This window comes from Gavialis gangeticus, unplaced genomic scaffold, assembly GCF_001723915.1.
Source record: "Gavialis gangeticus isolate Ggan-Ray unplaced genomic scaffold, GavGan_comp1, whole genome shotgun sequence".
Classification (NCBI taxonomy): domain Eukaryota; kingdom Metazoa; phylum Chordata; order Crocodylia; family Gavialidae; genus Gavialis; species Gavialis gangeticus.
Genome location: NW_017728994.1, coordinates 45,334,639 through 45,347,005, shown reverse-complemented (window position 1 = coordinate 45,347,005; position 12,367 = coordinate 45,334,639). Strand labels below are relative to the sequence as shown.

General features: G+C 65.9%; 2 protein-coding genes across 2 annotated transcripts in view; one reads left to right on the top strand and one right to left on the bottom strand.

Annotated features, from left to right (window-relative positions):
- The window catches only part of HPSE2 (heparanase 2 (inactive)), a 178,223-nt gene that overhangs the window by 14,094 nt on the left and 151,762 nt on the right, over positions 1-12,367 (bottom strand). Inside the window, exons 7-10 of the mRNA XM_019502127.1 lie at positions 11,298-11,345; positions 3,643-3,736; positions 1,161-1,267; positions 401-515 (exon numbers count right to left, since the gene is read on the bottom strand). Of these exons, the coding sequence (XP_019357672.1) occupies positions 401-515; positions 1,161-1,267; positions 3,643-3,736; positions 11,298-11,345 (364 nt within the window). The remainder of the gene's footprint in view (positions 1-400; positions 516-1,160; positions 1,268-3,642; positions 3,737-11,297; positions 11,346-12,367) is intronic.
- Positions 6,925-8,849, top strand: LOC109287526. Its single transcript, XM_019502681.1, has 2 exons — positions 6,925-7,592; positions 7,627-8,849. Exons 1-2 carry the CDS (start codon positions 6,956-6,958, stop codon positions 7,956-7,958), a joined length of 969 nt encoding a protein of 322 aa, XP_019358226.1. The 5' UTR covers positions 6,925-6,955; the 3' UTR covers positions 7,959-8,849.

Genomic DNA, 12,367 nt, shown 5'->3' with positions numbered 1-12,367 from the left:
GCGGCGGCGCCCCCGGCCCGTGCCGCGCGCCCGGCTCTGCTTTGGCTGCAGTCTCGGCTCCAGAGGTAACTCTCCCCCATCTGCTTTCAACATGTTGTGTTTGACATTAACTAATGTCTCCTATTAGCATTGAAAGAAACAGATCTGGAAAAATTCATTTCCAAGCCGAGTTCAAACAGGCCACAAGGAGAAACGGATCCGCGGCTGCACACAGGATTGTTTTGTGGTGAAGCCAAGAGTCTGCGAAGCGGGTCAAGGGCAAAGAAGACAAGCACTTATCTCTCTGATTTACTAACTGGCAGGAGCCAAGGGAAGGGGAAATCCACCCGGCTGGAAAGCGGGGAGGAGGTGGATGGCAGAGATGGGGGCGCGGGGTCGGCGGCGCCTGGGGCAGACCTACCGGCAGCGGGTTGAAGTTCTGGTCCACGAGGTGGTTGTGCCCGTGGTCGAAGAACGAGTGCCGCATCACCACGTCGATGCCCTGGTGCGCCAGCATCCCCAGGGCGTTCAGCCACCTGGATGGGGACAGAGCCGCGTCGGGCTGGGCCGAGAGCTCCCCAGGCAGCGGGATGCCCCTGGCGGGGCTCCGCACTGGGGGCCGGGGGACCAGCGAGGCAGAGGCCGGGACTGGCACGTCACTGTGCCACGGTGGACGAACTGCGGGATCTCAGCATGTCCTGCAAACGGGACGCCCGGCAGCGCCTGCACACGCGCAGCCTGTCACCTCTGCCCCCACGCCAGGCATACATGCCAGCCTGTCCCACTGCACGCGGCCCTGTGCACACCTCGCACGCACGCTGCGCTCTTCCGTACCACTCCTCCTTTCTCCCCCTGCGTAGGACCCGAAGCACCGTGCATGCACACACATGCACGCACTTCCTCATCAGTGTCCCCCACCACTGCACCCCGCACCCCTGGACCGCAGGAGCCCATAGCCACAGCCCCACAACTCGCTCCGGAGATGGGAGCGTGCTCTAAGCCTCCAGCTCTCACAGCCGGCACCAGAGCTACGCAGCGGAGCTGTGCAACGGCGTCCATGTGCCATGCCACCCCCGGCAGCCCCGGACGGGGGCTGGATCCCACCCCAGAGCCCTGCTGTGAATCCAGAGTGACTCCAGCTCTGGACGGCCCTGGTGCCCAGCCCGGCCGCACCGACTCACAGGAACCCGGCTGCGAAGGAGTCCGAGAGGTTGGTCATGCCTCCCGTGGAGCTGGCCCCGACGCCTTCCAGCCAGATCCTCTTCCCGGGCGCGTAGACGTTCACGACCTGCGTGCGGGATGGAGGAGAGCGCCTGAGCCCGGGCTCGGCCGGGGGCCACAGCACAGAGCAGCGCGTCATGGGTGAGAGACCCCTCCGCTGGGCACTGCGGGGCCCCTTCTTCCCAGGGCCCCCGATGCCTGCCCAGCACGGACCACAAGGACTCCCGCTCTGACCGGACACCAGTGTGGTGGCTGCCCCGTGCCTTCTCCTGGCCTGGGGGGCCTGTCCCCTCTCTGCAACTCCTGTGGCTGCTGCAGCCACGTCCCCGAAGGGAAGCGGTGCCAGGCCCAGGGTGCAGGGAGCTGCGGCAGGTGCCCAAGTGCGTCACCCCGAGCACAAGCGACAGGGATGCAGGCAGGTGCCACCCCCACCCCACGCCCTGGGTCCAACCGCCTCCTTCTCTAGGCTGGACCAAGAGCTGCCCAGAGCATTCGTGTCCCTGGGCCTGTGCCCTGTGCCCCGCGGCTGGGCAGGCGGGGCCCCCGCGTGAAGGCCACTGGGAAGGATCCCACCAAGAGGTTAAAGCCCCCCACCGCAGCCGGCGCGTCAGCATCTCTGCCGGCAGCCCCCGAGGTGCTGGCGCGCTGCCGATAATTATCTAAGCCGCCACCTTCCTGCGTCAGAGAGGAAGCAATAAAACAGGAGAGTGGACAAGCCCAGCTGCTGCAATCAGCGCCGGCAGGATGCACGCTCTGCAGCCCAAGCTGGAGACCATTAGCGCCCAGCACCGCGCTCCCAGTCTCCCCCGGCCCCAGCCGCGCTGCTCCGGGGCTCCCCGAGGCTTTCGGCCCTGGCAGAGGTCAGAGGTCAGCCCCCACCTGCCCTAGCACCTATGCCCAGCACAGCTGAGGGGGTGGGGGGCAGAGGACACAGAGCCTGGGAACAGCCTCTGCAACAGACGCTGGCCCCTCCGGGTGTGCCTATGCCCCCGTCCCCAGCCCAGCCCCGACCCCTGAGGGCTGTGCTCCAGCTCCCCCGTGCCCCGGCCCTGCCCAACCCTACCACGGGCCTTTGCAGCCCTCCAGGCAGACACGAGCCCCTCCCTGCACCTGCCCAGGACCCCCTGCCTCGCGCGGGCAGCCGACACCGTGGGCACAAGGGCGATGGCCGCGCTCCCTGCCTCGGCCAGGCCCTGCACTCCCAGAGGCAAGGCCCAGCTGCAGGGTCCCCATGGCCCCCGGGGCAGGGACATGCTGGGACCCCTCCTCCGGCTGCAGGACGCGCAGCTGCTCCGCGGCCCCGGCGCTGCCTCGAGCGCGCCCCAGCCTCAGCTGTCCGCCAGCGGCGCAAGCCACGCAGAGCAGTGGGCCCCTGCGCCGCGAGCCGACAGCAGCTGGGTTTTATAAGGCAGTCAAAACACCAGCCCCAGGGAGGAAACCACTGCGGTTCTTCACGCCCAGGGAGAATCGCTCCAGCGGCAGACGTGAGAGCCACAGCTTGGCTCGCGGCACCCGCTGGGAGCAGGGCAGGGACCCCCACGGGTCCCCTTCGCCGGTGAGCAGCGAGGGCCCTCTGCGCTGTGTGGTTGCAGGGCAGCATCTCGTGCCCGTGGCGGTGCCCGCCAGGTTACCCCCGAGCCGAGACGAGCGTCGCGTCTGCACAGGTCTCCGGGCAGGCCGCTGGGCCCGGCTGAGGGACGGGGTTAAGCAGCAGCTCCCGCCTTGTGACACGGCTGCCAGCGTCGGAGGCGGCTGTGTGGACACGGCCCCGTGCCGTAGCCAGCCCCCACGTCTCTTCTCGGCGGCCGAGAGCCGGGGGGTCAGAGGCGTGCTTACGTTCCCCGTTGCTCCCCAATGGTTCCTGTCCCTCAAAACGCTTCTCACCCCTTCCCCGCGTGCTCCTGTAGCCACGTCCTACCCCGGCCCTGACATCCGTGCCCTGTGCAATGCCCAGCCACTTCCCCGCAGCCAAGCCCTGCATGCAGACGGGTGCAGACTGGAGGGTTTTGCCTTCCTCTGTATCGAGGCACGGCCTTTCTTTGGCGTCTCTTGATCGTACATTAGTAGCCGTTCACAGAAGCAGGACGGTGGCTGCTGTGGTTCCCCTGCTCCATGCGTGGCAGGTTCACGCAGATGTCTTGTGTGGTGCTGGCAGTTTTACCAAGAGGTCAGACGATGGGTTTGTCTGGGCTGGGTTGGACAGGGCTGATCCTACCCCGCAGGCCCGCACCAGCCCACGGCTCCCTCCCCCGCCGGCTGCGTGACAGCCGACAGCCCCGCAGGCCGTGGGCAGCAGCAGACACGAAGCCCCGTGGCCGAGCCCCTGCCTCTCCCACTGCCACCTGCTAACTCCAGCCCCGACATGCTGCGTCCAGACGAGCTGGCCGTGCCCCCGCGAGACACGGTGCCCCTCGCCCGCCCGGCCCCGTCACACTCACGCACTTTCTGGATCTTCCTGATCTGGTCGGAGAGCGTGTCCAGCAGGCGCGTTTTCAGGAAGTCCGTCACTTTGGCCACGCGGCTGTCAATGTAGTAACTGGAAGGACAACGAGAAGGCAAGAATCAGGCAGGGTCTACCCCAGCGAGCTGGCAGCTACTGCCCCTCACCCTGGCACCTGGCCCTCTGTGAAGGAGCTCGCCCCAGCCGCAACTTGCTGCCCTCACCGCGCAGACCCCCACGGAGGTGCTTGGTGCCATGCCACTGTCGGTGCCACCAGGACCGAGTCTGAGATCGGTTACTCACCAGGGTGCCCGCGGAGCCGCGACGTCCGCACGCCTCCCTGCCAGGCCATGGGCCCCCAGGGCACTCGTGTCCACGCTTGCTCGGCTGCACCTACCCCAAGCATCTCCGTGCCTGCAGCAAGTGGCGGGTGCCGGGGCGGGCGATGAACGCGCACAGATAATGCAGCTGGGAGAAGCCTTGGGGTCATCCTGCACGGTCCCCCATGGCACCCCAAACCCCAGCAGGGCACTGGGGGTGGCAGGGGCCGTGACCCTGGGACAAAGGAGCATCAGAGCCCGATGCTCCCACTACAAAGATGCTGGGGGCAAGAGTCCTCCAGCCCCAGGAGCTGCCTGCCGGGCCCTCCGGTGCGGCCAGGGCTGTGGTGGGCTCCAGCCCCTGTCCTGGGCGGCTGACGTTTCTCATGCAGAACAAGACTGCAGAGAAGTAAAGGCCTCATTAGAGATGATCCATCCTGACGTGCCGGGCAGTGTCCAGGGGACTTCCCTCTCTGCAGGGAGAGAGCACGCTCTCTTCCTGGGTATCCAAGACTGCTCTTGCCCCTCATTCCTGGCATCCCCAGGCCTTCCAGGCATGGGGGGAAGCTGGGCACAGCCTGTAATCGCCTTCGGCACCTGGGCGAGCTCCAGCTGTGCACAGAGAGACTTCCCTCCCACGACGGCTAGCGACCGGCTCACTCCAAACACCCGGTAGCGACGTGCACAACGACGGACGCACCACAGAGCCAGTGAAGAAGACAGGGCAGGGCCAGGCGACCGAGGGACTTCTGGGGACAGCCCTGCCCTCCGTGCCCTGGGCATGGGCAGCAGGCCGGAAGGATGCAACCGAGTCCGGGGGAAGCCCGGACACTGAGCCACAAGTGGGGAGCACGGAGCAGCCCGGGCCACCTGCTTCCAGGTGCTGAGGGCAGCGGGGACAGAGGATGTGGGAGCACCGCACGTCCCCGGGAGCCGCACTTCCCCTGCAAGAAGGGCACCGGTGCCCCACAGATGCACAGGGCAGCCCCAGCCATGCCTGGAGGGCAATCCTCAGCTCGAGGGGGATCTCTAGCAGGGCTGCCTGGTGGGTCCCAAGGTGACTGAGACCCGTCTGCAGAAGCTGCAGGTCTTTCCGCAGGGGGAGCAGGCTGGGATGCCTCCCCTTGTCCTTCCTTGCTCTCTCCTCCGCTTCCCTCGAAACGAGCTGCGCTGGGTCCCCTCCAAGCCCTCCAGTGCAGGGGGAGCTTCCAGCACGCCTGGCCTTCCTGCTATCATGAGACCGCACGTACAGTGATAGCGATGGTCTTCACACACCACTCAGCTCTGCCACGTCCGTGCCACTGAGTCCCTGGCCACGCGGGAGCCACGGCGTCCTGAGTAGCAGGCGGGGCCGGGGCTGGGGCCAAGAGACACCAGACATTTCTTCCGTAAGGTGGAAAGCAAGAGCGGTGGAGGGCAGGAGGGCGGCAGGTGCATGGATGTCAGGAGGTCCCAACGTGCTCGACAGCCATGTGGATCACGGAGGATGCAAAGAGCCCAGGCACAAGGCGAGGCTGTGGCCAGCGTGGATTCGTAACGGCTGCAGCTCCAAAGCACCCACGGGCTTTCGAGCTGCAAAGGCCGGGGTGTCCCAGCAGGGGGGCCTGGCCCCCTTCCTGCAGCGCCACGCATGCCCCGTGACTCCTGCCCTTGGTGCTGGGCATCAGAGAGAGGCAGGAGCCCGTCTCCCGTGCTATCGGGAGGTGCAAGGAGGGAAGCGGGTCTGGTTTGGCCACGTGCCGGCAAGGAGAGTCTCTGGGCAAATCTCTGGAAGGATCAGCACCGAGGAGGAAGGGGATTTATTCAGCCTCACAGTGAGGGGGGCAACCAAGAGATCAGAGGGGAACAAGAAACAGGCAGCCTTAACATCCGGACATCTCGATGGAGGCGCACGTGGGGCCACGGCGGAGGATTCATGGCGTGGCGCGCTTTGCTGGGGCGCAGATGGAGCAGATGACGCCACGGGAGCCGTGGCAGCTGCTTGTAAGTCTCGCACTGCCACCCGCCGCAGCAGGGACCCCGGACCGGGGGGGTCGTAAATCCCAGCGAGGTGGCTGTGGGGGCTCAGGCTCTGGGGCAGGGGGTGCGCAAGCTTTCCCCTCTCCGAGCTCTCCAAGCCGTTGCTGTCCTTCCAAGGACGGCGTGCCCTGGACGCCGGCACTGGAGCAGCCCGTGGAGCAGGGGAAAGGCTGCTGGGTGCAGCGTGCCGCAGGTGCGAGGACCGTGCGCTCACGAAGGCAGCGTGGCCGCAGGCAGCCTGCGGCGGGGGAGGACTGGGCATCGGCACCATGCTTTGCGGCCTCTCCCAGGATCCACAGCGTGTACTCAGCACGGCTGCAGAGAGAGACGGTCTGGGCATGCAGCACGGAGGTGCTGGGCCCAGGCCTGCTTCTCTGCGGCCAGGAGGAGGAAGTGCTCGGCAGAGGGTGCCTGGCGCGTTGGAGCCTTTGGTCAGCAGCTGCAGCCCCGCAGCGCTCAGCGAGGTGCCCGCGCTGCACCCACGACTCCTGGCATCGCACAAAACCAGTCCAGTGGCTCGGGGCAAGAGCAGCGCGGGGTAGAAACCAGCCCAGATGCAGGCAGCGCTGGCCAAGAGCCAGCAGAGATGGACGCAGGACAGAGCTGCTCCTTGAGATGGTCTCCGAGGGCTTGCAGCTGAAAGAAGCGGCCCCGGGATGGGATGAGAAGCACGAGGCCAGCTTGACCCCGCACCCCAGCGCTGAGGAGCCCGTGATGAATGCGGGAAGGAAAAGCCTGAGCCGTCAGCCAAGAGAGGTGCGGCGGCGCGTCTCGCAGCAGCAGAGATAACACGCTCCTGGAGGGGTGCCTGGCTCCGGGACAGGCCATCAGCGAGACGAGAACGAGCCCGTGGCTGATGTCTGCAGCGAGCAGACGAGCCGGCGCCAAAGCCGCCCTGCCAGCGCGGAGGCCATGGAAAGGCTGACGCGTGGTGCTCGCGGTCTGGGCAGCACGAAGGGGACCGCCAGCTGTGGCCATGGTGGGCTCCTGCAGCCGGCACGTCCCACGTCTGGACATTACTGTGGTGGCCACTGCCAAGCCAGCGCACAGGCAGAGAGTGGCCCAGCGAGCTATGCGCCACGCTCAGGGAAGGCCTTTCTGCCCGCTGCTCTGGGGAGCCCGTCTGTGCCCTCCACACCCCCGGAGCCAGCCCGCGAAACGATGCCCCCTGCACGAAGACAGCGAGGGCGAGCGGGACTGCAAACACCGGCTCCTGGGGACACGTGGGCAAAGACCACGGGACAGCCATGTGTTTTTCCTGGTGGAAGTATCGCTGCCCCCATTCGACGCGGGCCACGAGGGCACACAGCGGGGCAGGACGTGCCGAAGGCCACGCAGAGCCAGTGGCAGGAGGGGAACACAGCCTGGGTTTCTCTTCCCTGCCCACCAGACCCTGCCGTGCTCCCGGGTCCACCGACCACGCAGGAATCCAGGCTTTCCTTCCAGTGCCGTACGTGGCTGCGCGTCTGGACCGCGGTTTGCAGCCGTGCTGTACGCATCCTGTTCCTCTCCTCGCATCGCCCACCAAACCGCTGTGTCTGCAGCTCCGGTGCGGACACGGCAGCGTGGCCATGAAACCCGGGCCCGGCTGGCCGAGCTGAAGCCCAAGCGTGAGCCCTGATGGGAGCAGACGGGGCCGCTAACACTGGCTCACACCAGGTCCCAAAGCCCCTCAGGATGAGGGCCAAGGGAGGTGGAGAAGGAAAGTCCTGGAGCCAGGAGGGTGCAGAGAGCCACTTTCCCCGCGGCTGGCATGGGGGGGCCGAGCCGAGCCCTGGGCCCGGCTGCCCGCAGCAAGCACGAGGCCCCGGCTGCTCCCGCCGGCCCGGCAGAGCTGGGGAGCGGTGCCCCCTCTCCGGGAAACCGCAGCGCCGGAGACAGGCAGCTGCTCCAAGTCCTCTTTGCCTAGGGACATTTCTGCCAAAAACTCCAATGCTGACATTTTCCCACTGACGTTTTTGAGTCCGGGGCCAAACTAGTTTGATGAAAAAGAATGAAATTTTCTGTGGGAAAACAGGCGCTTTTCATGGAAAAATCCCCTTGGTAGGAAATCAGATTATCCCGCCCAGGCCAGCTGCCGAAGCTGCAGCCGCAGGCACTCGCCCCCTCCGGCTGGCACTGCCGACCCACTGCAGCTGGGCCAAATGCTCCAGGGGGTTTAAACCAGATGCTTGGGGCCGTTTCACCTGCACGCTGCGCTCTGCTCCTCAGCCGAGCCCTCGGCTCCAGCAGGGAGCTGGGCCTTCTGCACGGGCACCTGACTCCGGCAGCTGGGGCTTGAAGCAAAACGCTGAGCATCGCCCGTCGCGGTCACGGGCGGGGGCTGGCGTGGACAGAGCAACCCGCCGCAGTGCAGAAGGCCTCGTTCGCACCAAGCTCGCACCCCTCTGCGTGTGCAAGAGGCCCCTGCTGTGCCACGTAGCCCCAGGACTACGCGGGGCCGAGGTGCACGCGGGGACACGGCCGCGCACGGCACCGGAGCCGCGAAGGAGCCCGGCTGCGCCTCGCAGCCCCGTTTGCCTCTGGATCTTGCAAGCCTTCCCCAGAGCCCTGCAATTAGCTGCTTGGGACCATTAGCCTCTGAGGGTCGTTAATGAAGGGAGCCACCGGCTGCCGGGCAGCTGGTTTTGTTTACCTCTGCTTTTATTTTAAAGAGGAACCTTTGCCCCCTCTTCTCTGACCCCTTCTTTCATTTCAGCTAATTACATTACAGCCAACTTCCCCGCGCTCAGGAATTTCCGGATCTACTTTGTCGCCTGCTGCTACAGGCAGAGTCTGCTTGGAGTTAGAGGCACGGTGCCCGCGCCCGCGCCGCCGGCCCGCCGCCTGCCGGGAGGGAGCGCTGGGCTACCGTGCAGGGAGCGCCCCGCCGGCAGTCACCCACGGGGCGAGGGTGCCCCCGGCTCCTGCAGACGCTGCTCTGCATTGTTGGGGCCTTCCCTTTCCTCCCGGCCTCCTGCGGCCTGAGCGCGTGCCTGGTCTCAGGGCCCGTGTGCTCACATTCCCCCTGTGGACATCCCCTCCTCCATGCTGGGGGGGACCCCCCGATCCAGGTGACTCCAGGGGTGCGTGCAACACGTCTCACCCCAGCACAGACCCCGATGCACACATCCCATGCTCCACCCTAGTGCCTCTAACACCCTTTTGCACGAGACAGACGAGGCTGCGGAGGGCTTCCCACCTTGCAGGGGATGCTGCCTTGCTCCGTGGACCCGAGGGGATGGTCCGCCGGAGGCTCTGATGCTGGCCGCATCCCATCTACATGCAGTGGAAGGGATTTGGTTTGGTCAGGGGTGACGCCAGGGATGCATTCCCAGGACAAGCAACTCCAGGCACCTTCTGGAGAGGTGCAGCCGGCCCTTGGGGCACTGTGCTCCCCAGGCTGGCAGACAGAGCTCCCTTGCTGGTGTGTGGCCAGGTACGAAAGCAGGCTCTGGGTTTTCAACCTGTGTCAAACATGGATGGCACCGGATGGAGCGTGCTCTCTGGGGCCGGCCGGATGGGGAGCTCCTACCCCGCGCCAAGCACAACCAGCCCAGGCCCAGTGACGTGCCCACAGGAAAGTGCCAAACTGCTCCGGCACGTTGCTCCTGAGGCTGGAGAGGGAAGACAGTGATCTGTCTCTGTCCGTTCCTGACTCGGGAAAGGTGGCCAAATCTGCTCGCATCAATGCAGACCACGCTGCATGGCTTCAAGAAGGGAGGGAGAAGCAGGCAGGGGAGGAGAGCGTGGGTCTGGGTGCCTGGGGGCAGGTGCGCAGCGTTTCCAGAGGAAGGAAGGGCAGATGTGAGGAATCAGAGCTGATCTCCGCAGACAGCGTCAGGCACTCGGCGCAGGACACTCACGCGTGAGCTTAGCGGCAACCTGGCTGCATCCCCAGGACCGTGAGCTTCCACCTGCTCTTCGCTTTCTCCAGGAGACCAAGGCAGCGTTTTGCTTGTTGGGAACAAAGAGGGACGAGACGCCAGCAGGCCCGTCAAGCCAGCCCCCGCGGGAGCCCAGACTGGAGACGCAGCCTACAGACGGTTGTGGGGCCGGCGCTGGGGGAGACACTGGACAAGGTCTGCAGGAGTGTGGCCCCTTTGCGTGGACTGACTCCTCACCCTCGCCCGGCTGCTCCCCGGTCCACTTGTGCCCACGCGCCACCCCTCGGCACCGAGCCGCAGCCACGCTGCACTCAGCCTCCAGCCGAGGGTCCAAGCGACTGGTCTGCAGCTTCCTCCTGCTGCCCTGCCCCAACATCCAAGATGAAACCACGTTTGCTTAGTCTGCGAACTTGCTTCTCGGGGGGAAGGTGCGCTCCAGACCAACTCCAAGTGAGCAGCCCGGCCCAGCCTGGGGGAACAAGCTCCCAGCCAAATGCTGGGTCCCAGACACAGCAGCAGCGACCAACACGGCGCAGCTGGCTCCTAAAGGTGCTGGACGCTGGGTCCCCTGCGGACACTCGGTCCCATCCATCGGCCCTTGTAACACTCAGAGCTGCTGCTCAGGGCCTGGGATCTCTCCTGGGGCTCGCAACGCGCCCGAGGCAGAGCTGTCCCTGGAGCAGACGGAGATGTCCGTGACCAGCCCTGGCTGCAATGGGCACCAGCCACCCCTGGCATCCCCCAGGCAAACAGGAGCTTGCTGCTCTGAGCGCTTCAAGTTTGCGATTCTGGGAGACTGGTGCAAAACCGCGTCTCACATCTCCTGGACAAGCCCAGCTTGGCTTGAACCAGGACGTTTCCATAATGTGCCCTGCGGACTTGCCCCTCTGCTCCGGGGGCTGCAGATGGTCTCTGCAGAGAGTCTGCCCGTGGGCATCCCGGATGCTGGTCGGGATGCCTCTTGGAGGTGGCAGCCATTTATTGATGCGTTCCCCTTGCTCTGGGCCAGGCGGGTTTTGGACGCGGGCCCACGGCAGGTGCAAGAGCAGACAGAGCGGGCAGGAAAAGCAGGAGACGCAGGGGACTACCAGCTCGCTCCTGCCCCCCGGCGCAGCGTACTCTGGCCCCGATGCCAGCCGCCCACCTACTGCGGCACCAGGAGCCCAGGCAGCAAACCGAGGTTTGGGGCGAGTCTCCGTTCCCTGTGATGGGGCGAGTCAGGCAGGGAGAGGCCGTCTGAGAAAGGCAGCAGCAAAGTCACTGCCTCCCCATCCCGGCTCAGGTCGCGGGGGGTTGGGGGCTGCGGGTGACAACAGCCCAGCACGGGCGCTCGGGCGACGGCTCCGAGCGACAGGGACCGGCTGATCCTGAACTAGGCATGAGCCCCACCGGGGCAGCGCTGCCTCGCTGCGGGGCTTCGTTTGGAAAGTAAAAGGAATGATGAATACCTACTGTTGCCACGTAACAGCGTCCACCGTGCTGCCCGCCACCTTCATGAACCTGCGGAGACAGACAGAGACCGAGTGAGCGCCAGGGGGTGACGGTACCGCCGCGACAGGCGCACCTAAAATCTCCAAGTCCCAGCGCCGCGGGGCGGGCAGGGAGCTGCAGGGTCGCATCCAGTCCAGCCTGGCCCGAGGCAGGATCAGCCCCGTCCAAACCAGCCCAGACAAACCCCGTGTCTGACCTTGGAGCCACACGACACAGCCCCAGGCATCGCCCCCACCCCTGCTCCCGGGATGGGAAGGGAGGGGGCACAGCCACCAACGTCCTGCTGTGCCTGGGGGGTCACGGGCGCTGCAGAGCCCAGGCCAGGCCGAGCCCCCGCTGCAGAGGAAGGCAAAACCCTCAGCCTGGCCCAGTCTAAGCAGGGGGAAATCCCTCCCTGCCCCAGTGCAGCGCGGGGCTGAGCCTGAGCCCGGGGGCAAGACCCTCCTGCCAGGACCCTGCGGGGTTGGTGCCAGCAAGAGCATTGGCCCAGCCCAGCCCCAGCCCCAGCGCCTCTGGGGGAGGCTTAAACCCCTGGAGCTGAAAGGGGACGAAAAAATTCCCTCCTGGCCCCGTGTGACAAGCAGCAAAGCCCGGGAACACCCAGAGCAGAACAGGGGCATCGCCGTGCCGAGACCCTCCCTGCTCAGCGCCAGTCCGGCCCCGCTGTCGGCACGTCCATCCCAGCGATGGAAGAAGGCTGTCTCCCATTCGAGGCTGCTGCCGAGCAAGGCTACGTGCCCCTGCGCGGGGAGAACGAACCCGGTCCACACAAGGGCCTCCTGCTCGGACACCGGGTCGCACGGCTCGAAGGAGCGGTGGGTTTCACTCGCGTCCCAAAGCCAGGGGCTGGCTGCTTGGGGACTCGGGCCAGGTTTCAAGTGCCAACATTATACTGGAAGCCACAGGGTGGGAAAATTGCTGAACTGGGATCACAAGCCATGGGGGTACTCGTGCCAGGCTAGGGACACAGCAGGGGGGTCACTGGCTGAAAGACCTTGCGAGAGACCAAATTCAAACCAGACAACCTCACC